General features: G+C 41.4%; 2 protein-coding genes across 2 annotated transcripts; one reads left to right on the top strand and one right to left on the bottom strand.

The window, feature by feature from the left end:
* Nucleotides 1-3570: 3570 nt before the first annotated feature.
* Nucleotides 3571-12105, bottom strand: mboat1 (membrane bound O-acyltransferase domain containing 1). Its single transcript, XM_076081452.1, has 13 exons — nucleotides 12010-12105; nucleotides 11758-11903; nucleotides 11431-11508; nucleotides 9893-9988; nucleotides 7659-7714; nucleotides 7351-7405; nucleotides 6045-6237; nucleotides 5575-5767; nucleotides 5344-5447; nucleotides 5134-5198; nucleotides 4888-5020; nucleotides 4428-4579; nucleotides 3571-3754 (listed from the first exon to the last, which is right to left on the bottom strand). The coding sequence occupies exons 1-13, from the start codon at nucleotides 12103-12105 to the stop codon at nucleotides 3571-3573; spliced, it is 1551 nt and encodes a 516-aa protein (XP_075937567.1).
* A 3381-nt stretch (nucleotides 12106-15486) lies between these two features.
* On the top strand, nucleotides 15487-25946 carry LOC142938105 (transcription factor E2F3-like). Its single transcript, XM_076081316.1, has 8 exons — nucleotides 15487-15768; nucleotides 18097-18217; nucleotides 19159-19289; nucleotides 19527-19615; nucleotides 20541-20699; nucleotides 21196-21310; nucleotides 21707-21848; nucleotides 23039-25946. Exons 1-8 carry the CDS (start codon nucleotides 15487-15489, stop codon nucleotides 23332-23334), a joined length of 1335 nt encoding a protein of 444 aa, XP_075937431.1. The 3' UTR covers nucleotides 23335-25946.
* The last annotated feature ends 538 nt before the right edge of the window (nucleotides 25947-26484 follow it).

Genomic DNA, 26484 nt, shown 5'->3' with positions numbered 1-26484 from the left:
CTATTCTGAGGGCATAGACAGGACAATCAGTGTCATAATGAGTAAAACAAATGTTTTTGATGAACACTCTGAAGATCTTAAGTGAAACACACTAACACTGCGGTGATTTAAGTATATTTGTTGTTGCTTGTCATCTTAGTCCCATTTCCTTCTTCCCCCTGGTTGTCATTAGCTGTCTGTGAGCTCAGTTTGGATCAAACCACAACATGCACACAGACACACACACACACACACCTGTGTCAGACGGGAACGGACACGTGACACAAGGGACAGAGAGGCAGCCGCTTTAAGAGTGTTAAACAGCATGGGACAGCCGTCGCATAGAGGAGGTTTGATATGTGATATGATTTGAGGCTGTAGCTGAGAGGGAGAGTAGTTGGATAGAAACAGATGGAAAACAAATGGGACTCACTGGAGTTATTAAATAAAGGTTTTACTTGTCCCCAAAATGACACGTTTGTCTTCATAATGGTTTAGACTTCCCCATTGTCATTATTGTATACCAACTTATTCAATTCAAACTTTGACAAGTAAAAATGTGTTTCACTGAAGCTTTATTTGTTACTCAAATCATTTTATACCACGCACTCTTTCCTCCATACAAATACTACTAAAATGGAGCAACACACACTCTCACAGTCGGTATATTTCATCATGAATACATCTGCAAAACAAACGTACAAAAAATATCTTTATAATCGGTATTAAGTCATTGAAATAGCTGCTCATTTTGACAACACAGCCACACGTATGTGCCACTCGTCGCTCATTTCCCTGCACTAAAAACATGACAAACATGCAAACTATACAGTGGAGTGAACATTTTAATGATAACAAAAAAAACACTTAAAGGTTACAGCTAGTTGCATATTAGTTAAAAACGGCTTTTATTTTCACAAAAAACGATTGTATGTTATAGCAAAGCCATACTTGGGAAGAGTTTTTAGACCACTCAGCACACACACCTGTTGAGGCGTTCAGGTGCAGTCAGCCTATGACAGTGGCCGTCGTGGGGACAAACTTTATGACCGTCAGCATTTAGTTGCTGTTTTTCCAGATCTAAATGATTATAACTGTAGGCTTCTTGTAAAGTATAACGGTCCCCGTAGCAGTCATTACTGACACTTAATTAACCCCGAGAGGTACTAATGTGCATTAAAACATTAAAATAATCAACAACAAAATAAATATTGCCATCTTTATTACAAAATGACAAAGATATCAATGGTTTGATTGGAAAGAGATTTGTTCTAATTAGCCAGTTAACAATAGTTGAATTTGGAAGTTCTTGTTTCCTTTAAAATCTTGAACAATCTGGTATTTATTTAATAATAATGTTAATTCAGTGCATGCTACCCCTCCCCTCATGTCAACACTTGTCTGTGAACTGGGTCCTTCTTGTCAGAGCAAAGCTAAGAATAGAAATCAGAGGGTTGAGTCAATATGTAAATTGAGCAAAAACAGGCAAATCCAAACCATTTTTCCTGTGGTCGAAAGGTTAAGGCTAAATTTCAAAGCCGCTAATAAAGATTGTGTGTCCAACATGATTCACCGTGCTGTTAACATGCTGTACTCAAAGAAATAAATTGCATTTTCTTTAGGCTAATCTTATAATGCAATGAAACGGACAGCCTGGCATTTCAAGGGAAATGTCATTTTTTGTCTTTCAAAATAATATTCTTGGCATTGCACATTGTTAGCATCATTAGCACAACTTATTATAACCAACCAATAAATGTAGCTAAAAGCTGACATGCTAGCCTACAGCAGGTAGCAACATTAATAACAAGCCACTGTGACACTTTTAAAATTCCCAATGCTCCTAAATCTCTCATAACTTCTTGATAACGGAAAATAACAGAATTTAAAAAAAGTGAATGTACCTTTTTTTTTACCGTGCTGAGCTCATCTCTAATCATAAGCATCACCTTCATGACTCATCGACTGTGATTGTGCTAAAGTAAAAGATAGTGAAGGGAAGAAATTGTGAATTGTGTTGAGAAATTGTAATATCAGTGGGGGAAAAAGTGCTTTCAGAGTTTTATGAAGTTGCATTGGGAGATGCTGCAGCATGGCAGTCAGTCCAAATTGGCTTACCTTCATTGCTTAATTCAGCAGAGTTCAGACAGAGCAAACCACCAGCAGATGTCTCTGTTAAATCAACTTGCAGCTGCTGATAGGCTCTGGTAAATCTAGAGTCTTCAAATGTGGTCTTTCTCACAAAGAACCACAGAACGGACACAGCACCGTGCTCCTACTGAGAAGAAATACATTTGATTTTTAAATTTCTATTTTTCGTCACATTTTCCATTTTTTGAGTGTGCAATTTTTGACTCCCCAAAAAAAAAAAAAGTATTTCCTCTCAGTTTCACCACAGCTTTTTGTTCAGATACATCTACATCATGATACCAGGTAACCAGCACCGTTCACGTGGTAAAGTACTAACACATTAAAAACTATGTCACTGTTAAATTCCCTACTGCTTCAGCACAAAAGAGCTCTCTGAGGGAAAGTGGACTGAGGACGCTCTTTAAATCCCAGGCTTTTGCTTTCAATGGTTAAGCCTTTCCTTTTATATTAAAAATAGTATCCCTTAAAGCCCGGGATTATCCATAGAAACTCTAACGTGTTGACTTGTTCTACAGAATGGTCTGGTCTCCTCACCTGGAGGAGCTGACCGCCTGCCTTAAAACACTTCATTAGCAGCTCTTTCACTGGACAGTTTGGGAGCCGCATGGTCTAATTGGTATTTCAAGTGCCATTCCACTCAGTCCACAGTTTTTTATGACAGGGTCCACACACACACACACGCACACACACACACACACACACACTCACACGGGGTCAGTGACAGAGGTTAGTGGGCCGACACACAAAGTAACACACACACACATACATACGAACCAGGGCTCTCTCTCCTCTTGGTATGCTCTTTTGTTGTGGCCACACAAGAGCAGCCTTTGTATGTAGAGTGTGACCAAGTGCGAGCGTGTCTAAGAGAGAGTATGAGCATATTTGTGTCCCAGTGTCTGTCTGTGTGTGTGTCCTGGTATTCGTGCCCTGTTTATGAGCTGCTCTCCCACTGTGCTGGCTCAGAGCCCACCAATCGGCAGGACGGCGCAGATAGAGGACGGGACATAAAGTGAGCCTCCTTTCTCTCTTCACACTGTTGCATTGTTGTTGGAGCAGGCAGGCTGGTGCTGTGATGGGGCCTGGAGTGAGAGAAAGTGGACGAGTGGGGGCAGGTGGAGGCCAGCGTCCTGGCGGTGGTACCGCAGATGTTCCCTCGGATAATGTTTGTCTTGCCAGTTTGCATGCTGTGCTCATGTTTGTGCTTGTGCAGTCTTAGAATTAGAATCAGGTTCTGATCTTGTTAAACTTCACACTATGGCAGAAAAGCTCTCCCCATGTACGTCCAGTGCCATAGGATATGTATCTGTACTGTCCCAAAAAATAAATAACGTGTTCCCGTTTTTAATTGGCTGAATGCCCTTCAGGGATATTCACTTGTCTTTGAGAGAACCCTCTCGACTGAGAGCCTGGTAAAAGAGCGTGAAGAGGGGATTTTACTCAATCTACTTTGTCATTGTTGTTGGAGTGAACAGGCTGGCACTGTGCTGAGCAGGGAGGCGAGGAGGAGGAGGAGGAGGAGGAAAACGTTTTGGTGGCGGCAGAGGGTTCACTGGGTTTGTGTTTCCAATGCAGGGCGATCGCAGCCAGAATGCTGATGATGTGAACGTGGAAGTACATGGACCTAAAAAAGAAAAAAACGAGAATATGTTTTGTCATTAATGTACTGTCAGGGGAAATGTTAATCAGTAGGAAAAAGTGACATGACAAAATAAAGCAGGCGACAAAAAAATCATGTTCGAAACTAAAATAAGAACTTTTCTTTTTTTTTTTATGTAAAAAAACAAAAACAAAGGAGTTGTGTTTTTGGTGAGTTTTGATGGTAATTCTTCCCAATTTTCTGACATTCAGATTTATCTATCGACAAAAAAATTGACAATTTGACAAAGAAATTATTTTAGTTGCAGCCCTAATTAACATACCCTTCCTCTTTAATCATTTAGACTTGAAATCTGTGTGGAAGAAATTGTAAGCATGACAATTTCGTAGTTTGGTGGATCCTTTGGTGGTAAAACTCTACAGACAAATTTGTGGCAATACACCTGTACGCTCACATGTTTAAAGCTGTTGGACAAGGACAGAATACAAGTAGTAAGACAAGTTGGTTCAGAGATTACCCAAACACAGGTGCACTGGTTCTCATTTCTCATAACCACATCTCACTGTTTCAATCTGCTCACCTGAAGGTGTGTTCAAACTTCAATAAAAATGCTGTTGTGTAACCCACGCAGTTATACAAATGTGAAAAGCATGAATCGGCCTTAAGAGGAGAAGTAGTATTAGAAAGTACAACATACCTGTAATAAACCAAAGTGGGCTCTACTGCAAGAAGAAGGAAAGGCATAACAGTGTAGCAGATGGCCAGCTGAGTGGCTGCCCAAGTGAAGATGTCGTAACTCAGCTTCAAGCCCCCGAAGCCCAGAAAGTAGTGGCGAACAGACTTCCGTACCTGGTGGAGAGAGACAGATGAACAGAGAGGGGTGTATAGCTATTTTCACACCAGTGATAGGATCGGTGTATTTAAGCTATGCAGTTAACTAACCCAATTAAGTTACATGACAAGAATGTATTACTACCCAGAGCTTTACGATCTTCTCTCTTACGTATTGCTCCACCGTCTTAGGACGTCACAATATCCGATTGAACGGTCAGCCGATGGTTTTTATGAAATTTAATAAAGCTATCAAAATTCCATTTTCTTTCAGTTGTACACACTGCAGTACTCATTTGAATTTCCAGCGGAGGTGGAGTACTCACAGCTCGTGCTGCCATAGTGATGGGGATGGCGGTGATGAAGGTGAAATAGTACCCCGGATAAACACCGTGCCACAGGGCAGACAGGATAAAGGTCAACGCCAACCTGTGCTTAGGGGCTCGGTCATAACACACCCTAAGGAGATGAGAGGAATCAAACATATCCAGAAGAGTTCGTGAAATGGAAAGCTGGGTAAGTGTTTTCTGACTGCATGCGTGAGTATTGAAGTTGACATTTGCAGCACTTACGTTTTAAGCCAAATTCCTGTTCGAATATTCCAGTTGTCTATGAATGTCTTGAAGCTGGTCGCGGTCTGAAAAAAGATCAATAAATAACAGCAACCTCTTAATAGTAACTTTGTAAGTCTATGCCGACTTTGACCAACATGTACGCGCATGGAACTTCACACAGTAAAGAGTTGTTCTGTGTTTTAAAAAACTATGAAACATTGAGGATACCTCAATCCCTAAGATGTTGAGGTTGCAGATGAGGTCCCAAGATGGCTTTCCATTTTTATCCAACCCTGAGAAACCATAACCTGCAGCGTTGTTGACTGCATCAGCTGACAGGACAGAAGAAATTAAATCACATGACTTCCATGGCATTAACGATGTACGTAGCTCATGTGCTCATCATTTTCCCTCCTGACAACTGGCCAACAACAACTAAAACACACACACACTGCTCACCTAGTGTCCAGGCGAAGTAGAATTTGGGCCTTGCTGCTTGTATAGAGAAGAAGGCGTAGGCGAGCCTTGTGAGGAAGGGGGCTTGACTGACAAAATGGGGGTCCACGTTGTACGCTATCGGGAAAGACCGAGTCACAGTGAGGAAGAGCAGCATACATCCGCTGCACACCAGCAATTTTCGACAGACAGCGTTCTGCAGAGAAAACAGATAACTGCTGAGCAGCGATGGAAACACAGATTATGAATGGACAGGATGACCACTGATTAATTTAGTCACACCAAAAACAGAAACAATGACGGCAGCAGAATCAGACACCCGATACGACTCGAAAAGTCTCAGTGAATATAGAAATGAAAGTAGGAGAAGACTGCGATCGAGATTAGACAGATTTGACTACAGTCCCAGGTTATGCTGTGTCGTTAAGTAAAATCATAAGAGGAAGCAACCAGCTACGTATTCATGACTTTACCAGAGGTGATGGGTCCGGTGTCTTATCATAGCCGTTCTGGCCATTACACGTCCCAAAGTGCTGCCTAAGCCTCTTGCCGATGTGTCGGCCCTCTATGAAGTCTATGTATTCTTTGTAGTCACTGCATGGTCCCACGAAGACACTCAGGAAGTTCAGATTGTAACTCAGGTACTCGATGAGAGAAGGCCTCACACTGCAGACAGAAGAGTAGGGTGAATAATAGGAAACAAAACAGAGAACCTCTTTATTTTCAGTATGAAAATGATCACTTCGTGTGAAATGCAACGGAGTTATTGCTATTTTTTCATCCAAGTTGGGTGGAGACATGAGAAAAGCATGCCATTCATTTGAAGCTCTGTAAACCTGAACTGTTGGTTGGTAAACAATTCAGGTTTACTTGAAATTCAGGTTTACTTGAAATTCAGGTTTACTTGAAACAATTCAGGTTTACTTGAAATTCTGTGAATGACAAAAAGTGACTTTTTAAAACATCACACGAGACAATCCAAATGTTATTAATCCGTTTATGATATGGTTCCTTTAGTTCACAGATTACAGCAGTTCCGCAGCATTTTAAGGGACTAGGGTTGAGTACCAATGACTGAAGAACCAGGAAATCATAAAGAAACCTTATTGCTGCCTAAATGAAAAGTTTTGACCTCCTGAGCTATTGTCTACATCACTGGTTATGCATGCATCTAACTTTGTATCTAATGATAACAGCACAAGCAGAATTGAAAAGTAAAATCAGAATCAATAAATGTTATATAAATGTGATATCCAAACCTACAGGGAGCACAGTGAAGTAAGCAAACATGAGGCAACAACTGAATTTAGAGCTGCATAGTTATCCCAGAAGAGCAACACTATGTTTTAAAATTGTATTTCATTTTTTTTACAGATTCCTTCTAAGAGGGCATGCGTAGTACACTGATGACTGTGGTTTTAATCGATTCACATGCATAACATTTTCATATTTTTCATGCAAAATTATGCCTCTTTTCTAAGTTCCCATCATGCTTTTTACATGAACAAGCTAATCACCATGATTGCATCTCCTTGTCATTGTCCTTCGAGGCTAAAGGAAAAGAAACAGTTATTTATTCTTTAAATACGGTGTTAATCCAGACGCAACCTTTTGTGCATTCATACTTTAACAGGGTCATCAACCCAACATTGTAAACTATGTGCGCTCCGACTTGTGTCCAAAAAAAGTCTATCCCCTGATGTTTCACACTGCAACATAGAATTACCACTGTATAAAAAAAGATTAAAGACGTGAGTAATTAGCACAGTAAAAACTCACTTAACAGCCAGAGGCTTCTGCTCAGAGGTCAGCTGTTCGGATTTCTTACACATACCTGAAAAACAGCGAATGATGTCATCAACAACCTGTCTGGAAACGTTCGTTTTGCCACTTTTTTTTTTACCAAATAATAAAATGAATGATGGATGAATTCCATTTAGCTGCTTCAGTTTCAGGGTCCTGTTACTGTGCATGCAGGTTCACTGTCACACTGTCATCATGGTTCACATTGCAAGTGAATAGAAGAGAGCCGTTGTTATTGTTAATGCAACACCTGGGCTTGTCCTACATCTCCTCCTCTGCCTTACCGTCATGGAGCTGGAAAGCCAGTGTGGTTATCTTCTGGGTTACTATCATCAGAGGCCTGTGCAGAAAGAGAATGAATGGTAACTACTGTTAGACCCTGACTTTGTGGAGATTCTGAGGTGAAAACAAATAAATATATCCACTAAAGGATACAGTCAACCTGTTTTAAAATGTTTTAAAAGTCAGAAGCAGCATGTTTGGTCATTTTTTTTAAATGACTGACTTGAAACGAAGCAAATGCCTTCCGAGCATCTGGCTGAGGCCACAGAATGTATTGGGGTTAGTGAATCACTGCATTGTTTCCACCAGTGTCAAGTCAGGTCACATACCAACTCATTCAAATATCTCAACTTTCACAAACCAGTAGGCCGACAGCCTGACAGCGACGGTGTCAGGTTCACAGTGATCCAAAGAAACTGACGCGTTCTAAAGTTGCTTACACAACTAAAATAATGCTGGAAAGAAGATTTCATTAATCCGTAGGTTTTTTACACATATTTGCAATGCGATAAACACTCAATAATCAGTAATAATTTGCTTGCACTTTTAAGATTGATTCTTCAGACACTGTCAAGGACTCAAGGACTTATATTATGTGAACAATAACTCGTGGTCGGGCTACGTTTCCTTTACGTAGCTTAAGTTTTGGTTTCAGGAAGTTAGCTACTTAGGGATACCAAATAGTGCTGGAAGTGATGCGACGGTGGAGGGCATTACGGTTAGTTCCACACCCCTACTCCTGGTTTCATTCACAGATAGAGACCTCTCTGTCCCAAGAATGTGAGAGTGTGTGTGCACAAAGGCACACATAAACTACCTCTGTCTCTCACACACACACACACACACACACACACACACACACTGGTTGCTGTGTGTGAGTCGGCTGCATTGTGTGGACAGCATGGAAAACCGAGGCAGAGAGGGACCGAGCGGCTGGCAGTGCCAGCTAGTTGGCCGTAGAGAAACATTTTCAGGGTGCCAGCCAGTATGTGCAGCTCTCCACCACTGCAGCAGCCTGACCAACTCTGTTTTTCCACATAGACTCTAAAGTTGGCAACGTGCACAAGATTTTTCTTGTTCAAGTTCAGTTCTGCTGCCTTGTACAAATTCAGAAAGAAACAGCTTATGGAAATACTCGATGACAAATGGGAGAATAGCAACCAGACTTTAGAGACATTGGCATCTTCAAAGCAGCACAAACACATCGTATAATGAGGACAACAGTGGAAAACAGCAAGTTAAATGAATGGTGTTGTGCTAGCAAAAACAGTAAACCCACTGAGTCACAGAAGCTTACATTTTGAAGTATTAGCTTTGGCACTGGATTATTACACCCAATCCTGTGTAAGTAGCTACACATATGGACACCATCTGTGATTCACAACCATTCATCTGTCCAATATGATAGCTTAAATATATGAACCCAACCGAGGCTGACTCACAGGCCTGGCTGATCGTTGCCAAAGTCAGGCAGAGTTCAAGTGAGACCGCCGGCAAATTCATCCACACCAGAACCGGGCAGAAAAGTTGCTGAATACAGGAGCCAGCAAATTCAACACTCAGCTTTTAAAGAACAACCGCACACATACAACTATATTACTTCATCTGGGAACCGTTCCAGTAAAAGGAAAGGGACCATCTCAGTATCAGTATCAGGACAAAAATGTTTTTTTGTGAAACCTGGGAGGCCTCTTCATCAAAGCAAGCACATGCCATCATTGTGCAATGGTTGCAGTTAATACACGTGGGTAGAGTTTCGATTTCAAAAGTCATTTTCGATGATGCAATCTTTCATTTCTGAAATAATGAGGAATGACAGAGGAGTCCCCGCCCATCTTGTGTCACAGGAAATCTCCTCTCCTGCTTTGCTAAGCACTTCTTTATGATTGTTATAGAGTCCAAATGTAATGTTGAAGTGAAAAGAAACCCTTCACATAAAGAGAAACACACTAAAGAGTTACCTGCCCACTGCTTTAGAAGCAGCCTTGTTTCTAAAACAACAAAGTCACAGTTGCCAGGAGGCACCTTAACTCCACCTGGCCCAACAATGTCAACTATGAACAGTGAACAATCCACACTGCTGCTTCTTAATCAGTGGTGTTTTATTTACACAAGGCTGTGGCACTGGCGAATGCGCCAAGCAGGTACACCACCGTTCGGAAAACGTTAACTGATAACAGGAGAACTGAGGTGAAGAAAAGAGACGGGACAACCGAGGGATTAGGTTTTTCCTCACCCGGAGAAGTCCGTGGACAGAACTCCATAGTTATAGATGAAGGCTCTGCTCACTTGGCACGCTGTCAAGTAGCCCATAGCCGTCACCATGGAATACCTGAGTGTGGAGGAATGAGCAAAACTAAATCAGACAAAGGACAGTTAGGACGTTCTGGGGACATATGCAATACGTGTAAATATTACAAAGCAGGGCTGCCACCTCTTAGTCAATAATCAGTTAATGTGTTGGTTGATCAAGACATTTCTTGTACTGCTCAGCTATTAGAAGAGATTACGCAATTTGTAGCACATTGGCAGGATTTTGCCAAATACACCCAATTTTTTTTTAATCTAGTTTACAAATCTTTATGCTGATGGAACATTTCGAGTAATTGAAGGGATAGCAATGTTTTCCCTGCATACTCGGATAGAGACAACCATGTGTGGTTTAATTCAGGTGAGCTTGGCTTGACTCAACTCATGGATGTTAACTGTATGTTAACAGCTTTTCTTCAAAAGTAAGATGACAGGAATTCAATACTTATTAGCAAGTTGTTACTTGTTATTCGTTTTCCTTAAACATTTCTTCATCAGAACATCATTTTACTTATCATTTGCTGTGGCTGCAAACCTTGTTGGTGTGCACTTGCACATTAGAAATGGGTCAGAGTGAATACATGATTTGTTAAAAGTGAAATTGGTGACTTTAAAAAACATTTTTTATATATAAAATCTGTATCTGTACTGGTAAATGTTTAACACCAGAACGACACACACACAACCGAGCATTAATAAACATATACGTACACTCACAGAGCTACACAAATTTAATATAAACATGGCTGCAAAGAGAGAAATATGCATTTAAATACACACACACACACACACACACAGTCCGGATGTCTCCAAACAGACTTGTCCAGCTGGCATGTCTGGGTGCCTTTTATCTGACGTGTTTTACATTAATTTCTCTCAACAACAGTGTTTTTGTTCAGGTCAAATTGTAACAGGAAGATAATAGGGCGGGATGCAATGCCGTCTGTGTTGGAATGTGTGGCGGGGGGGAGTAAATTACAAAAGTAAATGTAATGTCAAAAACAATGTCACCACAACATATCAATTATCAGCACAGTAATATCTAGACGAAGCCATCTGCCTACTCCACCAAACACACTCCTATGATGTAAATAGTCTCCAGGCTGATCTTGTCTGACAAGTTTTCCTTGAAGACAACAGCAAGTAGGAATGCAACTGTATCTTAGAAATGAGGTGTAGCCGTTCTGTCATCCGCCTGTCAGCACGATGACAGACAGGCAGGTCAGTTGGGTCTAGAGGAAAAACACTTCTTTAAATCAGAACAGATTTATGTTTGTCCATAACCAAACCAACCAGGCAACCTGACGTTTTGACTTAATTCCACCTATTTGATATGTTCACGTGTCACAAATTCCACCACATTTCATGATGCCTTTTATAATCCAACATTTTGTCTCCATAACTTAACTTTATGCAGGATTTTTGTGTGGATTTCCCTTATAAAGTATAAAAACCAACACTAACCTGTGTACATTGTTGATGTCAGCTTTGATGATGATCAAGTAGCTTGCAAGCACCACTGTCAGGATGTGGGCTGAGTACCTGCAGACAAGGACAAACACAATCTGAAAAATGTGCATCATTGCTATTATTTGAATAATACAGCTGTGTTTTTCTGGATACGTTTCCCCTGAAACCTCTTACTCATGATCAAACACAAACATTTCTAACATATTGATAATCAAGGCGTGTTACTGACTCAGTGAAGAGAAAATGACAATGTGCAGCATTGTATGAGAGAAATTGGATGAAGTGCTGTGTGAGCTGATCTCTGACAGTACAGTACAGTACCATCCAAAGCAGAAGATGAGAAAGACGATGCCAAGGAGAGCGGCCACAGCGTGCCGGACCAGGGGATTGGCATGGCTAGGACTGAGGTAGAGACGGAACCAGAAGGCAGCAGCCAGGGCAAACAGCTGGCACGCCAAGAAATTCACCTGTGTGGGAGAGATGGAGATAAGGAGTGTTTACACATGCTCAACAAATATTCAACACAATATCTGCTTTTTATCACCTGACAATGGACAGATAAAGTACTCCTACCTGATCAAGAGGAAAGCCCAAGTATTCACTGACAGGCAGCAGCCACTTGGATCCAGTGGTTTTAACGTCAAACGCAAATTCCTCCCGTTCGCCCATCCTAGTTTCCTCTGAGTGTTGACTTTTTCCTTGTTTTATTATTAAACTGACTACTTACTTATTTCTGTGACAGCGATACATTGTTTGCCGGAAATACTCGTGACAACTCCAGGCAGTATACGGAATGACGGAACAGGCATGGCGCTCCCGGCTCGCGCTCCTCCTCTGCGCTCCTCAGACTCAGGACCAGTCAAGTCAGGCAACGACAGAAAGAAAATACATTGCATTTCCGGTTACTGCTTTCAAAATAAAAGACGAAGGCGCTAAATTAGGTCTTGTAGTATTGTACTAACAAGATAGCCAGTTATGGTATTGTGTACAGTATGTAAGGAGAATCCTGTTCTGCGGACTTTGTTTTTGCCCACAATATACTCACAGACCTTCCACCGTGTTGTAGTTTGGCCTGCAATCATTCTCACACAAATTTAGATTTTGGGTACACATACCTCGCTTTCAAAAGTGGCAGTGTATCTTGTGCTTGTATGTGAAAAACAAATAAACTGCATCAAGAGTCAAGATAATTGTTAAGGAGAAACTTGCGAGTGTATAGAACGTTTAACTGGGACAGATACAAAAAACAAAAAAAACACATGAAAGCCATTTCATGTTACTTCCGGTGTTATTTGGGCTCTCTTTCAAACTTTGCGGAAAATCCGATGACAAAGTGGGACCACTGGCTTTCACCCCGGTCCTGATTTAGTTTTTTTATCAGGGCCCATGGTGACAAAAAATGAGTCATTAAACAGATCAAAATGCCTCCTGCTTGGTAAGTGTGTTGCAGAGTGTGTGAAGAAACGCCATCTGGGAAAGGACTCAATGCTCTTTCCTGAGAGACCGTGGCATGACTTGCAGGGCTGAGAGACATATGGGAATCGATATTTGTTAATTATTGTGCGGTTCTTTCTCCTTGTCATAATTAAGGCCCAAATGTCAGATTTAGTCTGGAAAGATGATCACTTCTTTGACACAGTGTGAGTCCAAGGATGATATTCAAAGTGAGTCACTGGCTAAGAATTCAGCTTAGAATGTTAGACTTTCCTAACATTAAACAATGAATGTGATATTTAATAGATTCCTGTGAGTGTCCACTCTTGTACCATCACTCAGTGGTGAGAACGTGTTGGGTGAGGTGAGGACACAATAACAGCCTGAGAGAGATGAAGTACCTTTTAAAGTCTTTCAGGTTGAAGGTCCATGTTGGAGCTAAAGCATCCTCAAGCTGAAGGGATGTCTCTTCAATTTGTATGTCATAATACCAACAGAAATAATCTTAATCTACAGTATTTACAGGGTATACAGTACATTCTGATATTGATCATGTGGGTTACGATATGCAATATGCCAAGTGGTATTACTAGCATCAAAAGTAAAATAACTTGTTACGCAGAATGTCTCCTGCCCTTCCAGTTTGTATAGCCTATGTTTCATTATTATTATTATTATTATTTTGAACCTATTATATTAGCCTAATATATGCATTTATGTACACAGCATTGTCATATTGTGGTTATTATTTTAAGCAATACTGTTGCAAAGTTAAAAAACATATTTTTTAAGCTTATCACATATTTTGTATGTACAATATTAACTACAAAACTGTCAAATAAATGTGATGACATAAAAGGTATGATATTTCCTTCTGAAATTCGGTAGAGGGGAAGTATAAAGTATAACAGAAACACTCAAGTAAAGTATAAATACATCAGAATTGTACTTGAAGAAATAAATTAAATCACTATGTATCGCAGAGGGAGGTAACAATGGGGATTGAACCTCTGGCCTATACTGATAAAAGTATTGCAATTTTTAATATATTTTTAGCTTTACGAACTGGTCGTCTGTAATGGCAATTTTTGAGAGAAATACTGTATTGCTGTTTTTTACATTGAATTCACGTACACAAATTGAACTATACGCACAATTCTGAAAAATAGCATGTTAGTATGGAATTCAGAAGACTCCCAAGACTCCAGACCGCTAAGCTCTGAGCACAATCTTTTTGTTTTCACTCAAATAGAAATTCTTAATCAACCAGGACTGACATCTTAAGGATTTCCACTTTACAGTACTTGACTAAATGCACTTAGTTAGGCCTACATTCCACCATTGAATGTAAACCTTTATTTGTAAGGAGGATACATTAACATTTAGACCATGGGCCTAAATAGACCAACTGTATGCAACTGATGGGTTTTATATCGTGATATATTATGTCACTTGTAGGATAACTTTGGGAAGCTTTCAAATATGTGGAGGTGTGCAAAGACATAATGATCTAAGCAAACTTATTATGATTTTTGGCAAATATTCAGCTTTTGGTTGATGAAGATGCAGATGCTTATGTATTTTGCCTGCAGGCGTACTCCTGCAATGTAAAACATATATTTGATTTAAACACAATGGCTAAGCTGCCCTTCTGGTGAGTTAATTTCTAGCATTATGCTCACGCACAGCACAGGTAAGATTTGCTTTGATTCATCAATGCACTTAACAGATATTCAAAATTAGAAGCACTGACCAGACACAAAGAAGAACATAAAAAAAGTTCAAATGTTTTAAAAAAACATGCTCTGCAAGAAATGACACAGGAAAGTAAGTACACAGGCCATACATGGTTCCAAAGGAGCTGTGCAAAAAACATGACGCATAAATATTAACATTCAAATTAAACCATATTTTGTATTTTTAAAGTTGTTAGTATCACTCTATTTTTCACTCAACTGGTTTTACCAACTGATCTGCAATCACAGCAACCGTTTGTATAGAAGGAGGTCAGCATTGAATGCCCAAAGATCATTTTGTCATTCTGATATACAAGGGCTGAGAAAAATCAAGCTTAAAAAGGGGGCCGAACGTAAATGCAAGGGCTGGACGTTTCTCTCCAGTAATCAGTCACTCGCGCCGCTTAGCGTCCTGTCAGGGAACGTGCAAGGCGCGTCAGATGACGCGGCCTGTTTACAACTGCCAATGAGCACGTGGCGCACCGAATCGCGATCTGTCATTGGCAAATATGGCTGGAAATAAGGGCGGGGACTCCTCTCCGGAAGACCAATAGCGCCAAGTATGTAGATTCTGTTTGAAAATTTCCCGGGAAATCTGAGTTTCGCGGGAGGGCTCTTGAGCGCGTAAACCGTATCCCTTCATTCATCAGGCCGTTTCCTGAAGCCATTTCTAGACGGGGGAAACGAGAGTTGCGCTACTTTTTAATCCGTTGCATCTGCCTAAATGCACTTCCTTAAGGAAAAATACTTTACAAAAGTCGATGCATCAGACTGTCATCTTTACTTCGGTCTGATTATTTTTGTGACTATTGCGGCGGATTAGCAGACATACGGGCTTGAAAGTACAGAGACAAGAAAGGGGTTACACCGAATACGCAAGATGAGAAGAGGGATCTCCTCGGCTCCGGACAAAGTGATTTTAGCGGGGGTTGGGGGCTCTCCTCTGGACAATAATATCATTTTAACAACTCTCACGGATCGTTTAAACCCCGGTCAAGCCAACGCTACGTATATCCAAATAATAACCACCCCACCGCCTTGCAACCTTACACAGACATCAAATGTGTGTTTGTCTGAACCTCAGATAAACAACATTTACACAACTCCACAACAAGCTGCAGCAAACGGAGCCGGACAACGACCCACTCTGGGGAGACCGCCGGTAATAATCTACACAGCTCGTTTCAATATGTTTGGCTTGCTACAACTAGCCACAGACCCGACTAAATGTTAGCTTGCTAGGCTAGCCGAGCTTGTTGTTCGGGCAGCTAACGTTAGCTGCTTAGCCAGGGCATTCCCTCAACCTAGCGAGGTGGCTAACTAACTACCGCTAGCTAAGTTACTCAAGTGGGTTGGTTGGGTGGTATGCTGACTGTGAGGAGGCACACGTCGAGTTTAAGTTAGTTTTGCTTTTACAGAAACCTAGACATGTCACCCAATAGCGTGCTATGCTAACTTCATGGTGGTTTTGAGTTCGCTTCACCCTTGCAGCCAGATGGAAATATTGGTAAGAGATGAGTAACGTTAGCGGTGGCCTAGTGGCTGCTGCTGGTGCCCTAATTTGGGGGTGGGTGAGGGGGGGATTGTGGAGCTGCTTGGCTCTTAGTTACCTAATTTTTTTTTAGCTTTCTAACAGACACGAGTGGCTAAACACGCGACTACGTGGGGTTATACGTAGCTAAAGCTTCACTTCACTTGTGAAACTACTCGACAGATATTTCTCACAGAAGATGCGAGCCAACTTGGATGAAGCTTGAAAATGTGTTAGCTTTCAAGGCTAGTAACGTTAGCAGTGTTGATTGGGGACAACGTTACTCGTTGGCGGCCTTTATCCTAATTTTGTGTTTTTAATGTCCTCTCTCTGTTAATAAAGTGTAACGTTATGGTGCCTTTTCATGCCAAGTAAAGTGAAACTGGAGTTTGTTGCTGTAGAACTGATTGCACGTTTCCTGTGTTCTCAACGTGCACAGACCACACTAAATAGTTTTCAGCAGCACTCAGGGTGTCGGTTTGTTCATGGCTGTTCATCTGTCATGAACTAAACCATTCTCTGTGTATCTCAGGCTGTAGCCATGACCAGGCAGGGGGTGAGGGGAGCTGCTTGCTGATATAAAATGGCTGACATTTTGACTGTCAACAGAGGGCATATTATTCTTTCTCAGTCTTGGGGCTTGATTAAGCAAGAAAGTATTATCTGTGGGGTTCACTATGCTTGAAATATGTAATTTAGTGAGTGTTTAATTTACTTAACCTGTCTACATGGGACTTGGAGGGAAATGCACTACACCAGCACCCTGGTACTGGTGTGTTGCTCAGACACTAAAACAGGATGGATTCTCGCCAACACAGAAGTTACAAAGGTCCCGTGGTTGAGGAGACTATTCACTAACCCACAATCCAGGTTTAACAGTTATGACTAAAATGCCAATTTAGGCTACTGAAAGGGGAAGTGTTCAGTTTTTCACTGACGAAACAGCAAATGTATTTCAGAGTTGGTTATTAGGCTTCGGCAAATCAACTCTTACTGTTTTAAATGACCTGGGGTTTTGAACACGGAGCCTAAATGCTCTTAAACCATGGTGTCCAGCACGACAGTGTTGATGAGGCCGACATTTAAGGTACCCACTACTGCTGAAGCCATATATGGTGAACCTACCTCACCTTTGTCAAGCTACACCAGCACTACAATACCATAAATTCATTGACATGTTGGACGTTGGCAACCTGTAACTGGAGTGAAGATGAATGTGAACATAGGGGGTGGAAACGCTGGATCATATCCAAATAGACCATATTCTCCCAAAACTGTTCGGGAAGGCCATTCAAATTTGGATTTGAATATTCTGTGAAAAGTCTACAGGAAACTGATTGATTTTTTTTTTAATTCTTGGAACAGTGGGTTGGGATCTCCTGGGTTAATTTATGGGGCTATCTGGTCTGTAAGTATACTAGTATTGTCTTTCTCTGGCATTACTGTGCAGCAATGTGATCAAACCCATAGGTGTGACTCACTCTTGAGCTATGTGGGTTTGTCTTGGCCAATGCGTTCAGAAAAGAAGAAATCACAAACACTGGATTTGCGCAACATCATAAGACCAGCAGTTTAAACACGTAATGCTGGAATCTTGACAATAAAACATCTTGTCTTTTGAACTGTTTCATGACTATTTCATGACAGGTTTGACTGCTCCACCTCCGAAATAATAAAAGAAAGCTGACTGTCAAAACTAAAATGGAAAAGACAGAAGATGAGTGATGACCTCTTAGATTCAATGACCAAAAGGAATCTTAACACTGTAATTTCTGTACCATGTGCACTGTCTTTATCAATGTATAAACGTTTTCGTTTAACATTTTAAATGGTTGAGAACTCTGATGCTGGAGACAAAAGATAAAAGTAATGATGCATTTAGCATCACACTTAATCTCTGGTGGCTTCAAAGATGAGATGCCTGCCAAATAACCGTCGTATTTTTGCCCCCCCCCCCAGGCAAAAAGGCGGTTGGCGCTCGATGACTCGGACCACCAGTACCAGTCAGAACCAGCCAGGACTCCAAGAGGCAGAGGAGCGACCGCGGTGGCCAATGGGGCACGGCTAAAGACCCCCAGAAGTAAGGAGCCCTCCGCCAGCTTCCGCATGTTACCTAGAATTTGACAGCACAATGATACAGCATCCTCCTGTGTGAGAGGCGGTCCACACCAAGTTTAATACAGGAACAGCCTCTATTCAGCTGGTTCATACAGTTGTGTTCGATACATTGGACACTTGATGCTCATTCTGATGACATTCTCATCAACGGTTAAACAAAATCACTCAAGATACCGTCTCATTATTTTCAGTTTAGTCCCTGCATGTGTACGTACTGGACTTGAATATAATTGAAACTTGAAAAGAAACAAACCGTGTACCTCAGTTGTTGTTTTCACGATATACGGCCACTGCAGCAGTGTGCTATCTTGTTGGTTCCAGCCACAGGATGTGTTGGAGGTTTGAGAGAGATGACGTGACGTCGCCCTCTGATGAGTGGAACCGATGCTATCAACACAGAGCCATTGAAATTGACATACAAGTCCAGCTGGCAAACATCTAACTCGGAGCCTTACATAGACGCTTCCAGCTGGTGATTGAGTCAAGTTCAGGTTAACTTCAACTAGTTTCATGGCCTGTAGAGCAGCTTGTGATTCCCTCTTCATGAAAATCTCATTGATTCTGACTGATTGAGTCATTTCCCTCCAGCATTTCCTGACTGACTCAGTGTCCCCATCATTGCATTGCGCTTAAATTAAAGCAATGATGTTGTCCAATACAAATCGCACCAGTTTCCCAAAATGACCACACTTTTCTACTGCTGCTCTTTGAAGTCTCGTGAGCGACTTGACTTTTTCAAATAATGGACAAACGCACAATTTGCTTGGGCTTTGTCCTACCGAGTTTAACTGTTACTAGGATGTTTAATGTTTTACTTTCCGTGCAAATATTCAACGTCAAGTCAAATAATAAAAACACTGTCATTTTCATTTCTCGTTTCCTGCTACTTTTCCTCTACCGTAGCACCCAAGTCTCCCCCAGAGAAGACTCGGTACGACACCTCCCTCGGCTTGTTGACAAAGAAGTTTGTGGACCTTCTTGCTCAGTCTTCCGATGGTGTCTTGGACCTGAACCTCGCCGCTGAAACCTTACAGGTAATTTCAGACCCAAACAGAAAAAGGCTCATCAGACACTAAGAAAAAGAAAGAGAACCTCGTATGTAAATCTTTTTAGCGATGCTGCTGAAACGATTCTAAGCGCGGATCCTAAAAATGAAAAGGGAGGGATAAGAAAAGGCATTGAAAAAGTTTTGGATGTTTGTGTTAGGGATTGTTTTTTTGCTATGATTGGTAATTTACACAGTTGATGAGACCTGTGTCCTCTACATTCAGGTACAGAAGAGGCGGCTGTATGATATCACCAATGTGCTAGAAGGCATTCACCTCATCAAGAAGAAATCAAAGAACAACATTCAGTGGATGTAAGTGCTCACTCTGCCACTTTATCACTCAAATACTTGGTGTTCATATTTTTAAGGAGTCATGAACAACAAATCCGCGTTAGAAATCGTCAGGAAGGAGCTGGTATTGTTGGCAGCACCGGAGCTAACAGCTGTGACCGAGGGAGCGCTTTGACCTCTCGGTAGTTGGCAGCACCGACTCATTAATGCAAAAACACTCTGATTGTTTCATGGCGAGTCCACGAGTCTTATTACCCATTACCCATGCGGAGCATAACCCCGCATGGGTCGTGCTCCGACACGAGCAACAGCGGCTCTGGCTCGTCTCAATGCCGTGACTCGGGAAGGACTCAGCCGGACACTTCTCTGTTCTCAGCTCGGATGGACGGCACAGCGCTGCGACACGTGTCTTTCGGTTTAATTAAAGGCGTTCATTTTTAAGGTTATTCTACTGTATTGTTGTTTGTATTTGTATTTAATGAATAAGAAGCATTTTCCTAAAGGTTTGGTGACAGAATTGACGAAAAACATGATCAGGGCTTCTCCTTTTGTTCCCTGTTGATTAGATTTGTGTCTCAAAACAGTGATAGGATGTGAACGATACGTTTTGTGATCCATTGCACCGCTCTGATGTAATCTAACTCTGCTCTTTTAGTTAAGGCCCGGTGTGAACCCTCTTGAATATGATGTGGTTGGCCTAAGTTTAGCTGAAATTAATTCAATCCATATCAGTCACCTAACTTGTAAATAACCACAGACGAACTGCTGCGTTAATCTTGTATCGAATGACAGTGAGAAAGCATTGAACTGTGTATTTTAGTTTCGTTCTTTTTTTTTTTACCAAATATTTTAAAACCATGAATAAGATTCATTAATATAGGGGCTTGTGAAGCGCTTGAGCCAGAACTAAATCTGTTTTGATTCACTCTCTCTCTCTCTCTCTCAGGGGCTGTAGTCTGTTGGAGGTAGAGGGGGCCCTGAACCAGAGACAGAGACTAACGGCAGAAGTTTCTGCACTGGGGGAAGAAGAGCAGAGGCTTGAACAACTCATCCAGAGGTGCAGCTTGGACATGAGACACATGAGCGAGTTGCAAAGCAATCAGAAATATCCTTTTGTTGTTGGCTGACGCGTCATGTGTTGAAGCGTCCTGTAACTATGTTCTCATATCTCTTTGCGAGAATTGATGGCGGTGTAAATTGTTTGTACACATTGTTTATTCCTGTCTCACAGTGGGACCATGGTGGTACCATTGGGATTTTGATAATTTAGGAATAGCTGAATCAGTTAAAAATATACCAGATCTTAAGCCGATGTGCAAGGCTTCATCTTCCAACTCTGTCTTTGGAAAACAACCATTCTGACCGTCTTATCTGTAGCGCATATGTCACATAAAGCAGATGTTTTTTACATTATGGTGCATAAAATGTTAAGTAACTCATCTAGATGAAAACACCAGGTAATGCATGGCACAGGAATCACTTAAGCAGTTTGGAGGTTTGTGATCATATAGTGAGCATTTTCCGGCTTGCACATACATGTATGTTTCGTAATGACATGTACTGACAATGTTGTGTTATTTCCTTAACCCTGTCGTCTCCACATATGCCTATGTAACGTACCAAGACATCAAACAGTTCGGAAACCTCAGAGACCAGACTGTTATTGTCGTCAAAGCGCCCACAGACACCAAACTAGAAGTACCAGACCCTGATGAGGTATGTGCACACGTGCAAAACACACAAGCTGGAGCTGCCATGGCGGTTGAGAGGAAACTTCTGCTTCTTGCTCACTTGTCAGCTGACCTATTACTTGCTTTTCCCTTGAGGGAAGAGTTGGACTTTTGGGGAAATTGACTTCTGACCTTGCATGAAAAAATATTAGTACGAATGATACTATTACATTTTTATGGAGTTACTCGGTTTATTTGGTACACATATACTGTACATAACATATATAGTGTCCAGTACCGTTGGTTTATATATATATTGGTAGAGCATTTCCAGGTTGAGGGCATATGGAAAGCAGATTTGTTTGTTTTTAAGTCTCGCCGTCATTCTAATAAAGTGCAGTCCTGTCTGTGTTTTTATTTTTTATTTCTTTTCCCTCTCCAGAGTTTGTCCATCCATCTGACCAGCACTAAGGGTCCTATAGAAGTCCTGCTGTGTCCAGATGAGGAGAATGACCCCAGGAGTCCTGTAAAAGACGGCAGCATGGACATCAATGGGAACTCACCTTTCCTCAAAGTCCTTCAAGGTTTGTCTCGATAGACGGGGGTGTGCAATATGAATTGATTGACATTAAGGATAAAGAAACAAGGCTGACCTTTATATGTAACTTGTGGAGTAGTCTTCTGCTACTTCCACTTTGCTTTCTATGTTCAACACAGGGTGCTTTGAGACATGCAGTGTTGACTGTAGATAGACTGGCATATTAACATTTAGCTCAAAGTACTGAGACTGATGCAAATTTGGTACTTAGTTTATGTTGTACTGCATCTTGTCATGCACAACATCACTTTGGACATGAGAAAAAAATGTAACTGCTCCTGGTGCGAGATTAAAAGTCTGGGGATTGTACCACATTGAATTACTGATTGGCTTTGGCAATGCTGTGGCTGTAAAGGTACAAACAAAGATGTCGACAACGTCGGAACACTTCTCCAGGCTGGCAAAGGCTAGCATCACAAAGCTGGAGTGATTGAAACCACAATCTTGGCTTAATTACACAGTTTTACCATCATAGTGTGAAATACTATTTTACTGACGACCGTGATCGGGCAATATTCAGTAAAAATGTGCGATCAGGAGATCGGCATTCATGCGTTCTATTCGCCGATCCCGGATAATGTTACATCTCTTCAGTGAAAATGAGTATTAGACAAAGATAAATGATGAAGTTCTCGTGATATGTTCAAATGTAATCTTGTAAAATGTAGTTTTGGTGAGAAACCACATTTCCACGCCAAATCAACCCAGTTATGTGAAGTTTTCACAGCAATATAAACTAGATATTAGAGAATTATGACCTGTTAACACAAGCTCTAAGCAGCTTATAATACATCATTCAAACTACTTATTTCAATCAATAAAATAAACAATAGTCCGTAGCCTTGTAGACCAGCTGCTGGAACAAAACAAAGCAAAAAAAGTGATCCATATCTGCCGATGTGGATCATCAATGACGATGATCAATTCGTATTGGCGGCTGAAAACAATAGTGATCGGGGCATCTCTAAAAGTTATATTTGCTGCTGATCCGTGACTCCGATACGGCCCGAAACGTGAGTTTTATGATCCGCTGCTAGCCCTCAATCACTGGTACTCCCCAGTGCAACAAGCACCATAAAACTGGTCAACTTGGCTACTCTTTTGGCCTACAAGGTCTTGTTACGGTTCCTTGGCTATGCAGAGATAATAACAAGTTGATTCCCTTTTCTTTCACAGGTCCCACTTGCTCGTCCACTTCTGCCATCCCCGCCCTGGCTCCACCTTCTTCTTCCTCAGCCGTCTCCGTCACCACTCTCTCCCCGATCTCGTCCCCTTACACTAGTCTTCTCCAGCAGACGGAAGACCAGATCCCTTCAGCCCTGGGGCCTTTCTTAAACCTTGGGCCTCCTCTACTGGACCAAGATGACTACCTTTTAGGTTTGGCAGACGACCAGGGAATCAGCGACTTGTTTGACGCCTGTGACTTTGATAAAATGCCCTCTCTTGGCCTGGATGACCTCCTGTGCAGCTAGCATTCGGTAATAGAAATTCACATTAAGTGCACGGGAGAGAGAGAGAATGGAGACTCAGTGAGGGTTTTGATGCCTGTGACTGACTGTAGTTAGTGGAAACCAATTCTAAATAGATGGAAAGGAATCGCTGAGAGCTAAATGCCATGTTCTTTAACGGTGTGAGAGATAAATGGCCTTGCAAGATTTCACTCAAAAGACACGACTTGTCAGTGTAGAGACCTATCCATTACGCTTTGTCTCAGGCGGTGTAAGGCCTCCAGTGTAGCCGGGCGTTGAGGGGACATCCTAAAGCTTGTTTTGTTAAGTATGAATTTGGAGGGGGAGGATATCCACTTTTGTGTATGAGGCGAGGTTCACATCACTGTACGGAGAGAACAACAAAGATAGAACAGCTCGGAGGAAAACGCCCCCCCCTACACCACCTGACATCAATACACATCGTGGGTGAGCATAAAAGCCAAGTGTGATTGCACCTGGGATGCACAGATATGATCACCAGAAACCATCAGCAGAATGCTCAAGAGTAGGGAAGAGGAAAACTGTTCATTAATCTGGAAGGATCCTGCAAATATTTAACACACACACACACAAGAACAGCTAAATTCTTAATGTAAACATTAAAGGCAGCGTTGATAATCTTTTAAAAGCGTTTTTGATATTTTTGTTTAAATTTTCATTACGTCCTGACGGCAATCATTGAATCAAAATGCTTTGACAGAAAAGAAAAAGATCCGGCATCAGTCGCTGTCGCAGGACTGTAACAAGCACGTCCGATCATTGAATTCGGCCCTGAATGTAGTGACTGGTTGTTACACAACAAGCTGCGAGCTTGAAAGCTCAGCAGCTTGTAGCTAGCTGCTCTACTTTAGTTGAAAGAGAGTTGGCAACACTGGGCTGGGTTTTTCGGTTAGATCACTTTCTTAAATCTTGCGTACTCTTGCTAGTTTCTTAAGATTGCCAACCCTGCCTTTTAATATTTTTTATGATACATTTGATATTTCAAAATCTCTTTCATATCAAAGCTGCACATCGGTATTGTAACTGAAATAATCCCGAACCGAATCCATATGGAATCAAATTTTGGCCGTGTGAATCGGAATCCAATCAATTTGGGAAACTAGTGGCGATACCCAGCCCTCATAAATATGTGCTACTCAGATCCACATGGTCTTTTCGTTGCCATGTGATGCATTTACTCATCCAGATGTGTTAATGCCGAGTGCTGTGGGGGCTAATGAATGCATTGTTAAACACCAATTATCTGTTATATGAGGCTCATACTGCTGACTGGTTAATAGGCATTTTGTGTGTTCTTATGTAGGACATTTTAGGAATTTAAATTGAATATAAAGAAAATAAATGCAGTTTTGATACACAGCATTCACAACCGCAGCAGTTCTTATCCTATGATTCGGTTGTCTCTGTGCCTGCTCAGACACTTGTCAGGTTACCCATTGTGGCATCGGGGCCTATAATCATAAAGTTACTAAAAAATACGAGTATTTTGTACATTTAAGCACTATTTAGATGTATTGAGAGCCACAAGGAAGTTCATATACGTGTTTTGAGTGCACATGACATCATTACCCGATTTAAAAGGAAACCGTAATGGCAATGCAGATAAAAGGAGACGGGTGTACACCAGTTTTAAATGTATAAAATACTTACAATATGCCTCATGGCTAATAATCAGTTTGATCCCCTTGCACACGACGTGTCTCTCTTGTGCTCTATCCTCCATAGTTAACAGGATTTAGTAGGTAATAAGGGATCTTTATCTGTCCACCTGATCAACCTGTTCTCTACTGGTCGTGTGGGCAACCTCATATTTTGTAATTAAATTTACAGTTTGATGAATACAAAAACGTTCAACATGCGAACAGATCTTGTGATGTTTAACTTTACATGACCCTTGTGCTAACGGCATAAAAAAAACAAAAGCCATCATACCTGGGCAGTGCGGGGTTAAGCACCTGATGTACTTGTATAAGCCTGGCACGTTGGCATACATGATATGCAAGCTCAGATATCATCGCCAACGCGTACTCTTATTGATACTTTGTGAAATCAGGACCCAAACTTCCACTTTCTTGCTGCTTTTCACCTAACCCTTCACCTTCATCTTCATCAGCAGAAGCTGCCATAACCAAACTTACCCTAATGCCTCCTCACGTGGACTATGTGCTGTGAAATTATACTGTGGTTTGAGTGGTAAAATTGGACCTTGAACCACTTATCACTGCGCGCTGTCTACTGTGTGTCTACTGAAAGCAGTGTAGGAGAGAGGATCGGCGTGTTTGTCTTTTTAGGTTTAATAAGTGTTGACTTTTTTAACAGATTTTAATACTGTAGAAATAACTAATGATATCCAGGTCATCTAAGCAACAAGTGGCCAGGGGCCACTGATTTAGGCTTCAGCATGTAATGAAGGGCCCATAACCACGATATTTACAAAAAAAAACGAGGAAAAGAAAAAAAAAAAGAAAAAAAGGCTAATAGACCCTGTTTTGTAAACTGAGCGAATACAGTGCAACAAGCCACGTTTCATGGTCGGCTTGGTAATACTGTTGTGTAGGGCCACTGAGTCTTCACCAGTGGTTGATCAAGAAAAGCCAGCTGGAGGACTTGCTGAACAAAGAGCTGTAGGGATGTGTTTTTGTTGTGGTATTTGGAACACCATTGCAGTTCACTTCTGATAGCTTCTGTTGTTTGATGACATCCCTTATAATAACGCAAACATCTTGTCGGAAACCCTGGCTTTCAATCTAGAGAAACCTGCGGCCGCGGGTAATATTGCTGCTGTTAGTGTAAACTTCCCTTGCCCTGATTCACGTGCGCTTGAGTAATTGTGTGTGCAGCATGTGTGAGTAATGTGAAAGATTAGCCTGCCAGGTGTAAATTGATGTACAGTTTTCTAAATTTTTCAGTGCACAAGGTACTGTAGGCTACCTCTCACTTAATGTCTGACTATAGTAATAGGGCATAGAGGTGAATGCCATAGTGTGTATGTTTGAATCCCCCTTTTTCATAGAAATTCCCCTTGTATTATTTAGATGTGATGTTGGATATTACATCGCACTTTTCTCTTTCGCTACATGCGAGATGTCACTCACATCCTGATTTAAGAGTATGCCTTTGCTCTTAAACCGT

The sequence above is a fragment of the Anarhichas minor genome, unplaced genomic scaffold (genome assembly GCF_050575085.1).
Source record: "Anarhichas minor isolate MPS153535 unplaced genomic scaffold, ASM5057508v1 ptg000080l, whole genome shotgun sequence".
Lineage (NCBI taxonomy): Eukaryota > Metazoa > Chordata > Actinopteri > Perciformes > Anarhichadidae > Anarhichas > Anarhichas minor.
This window is presented reverse-complemented; position numbering and strand designations above follow the sequence as displayed.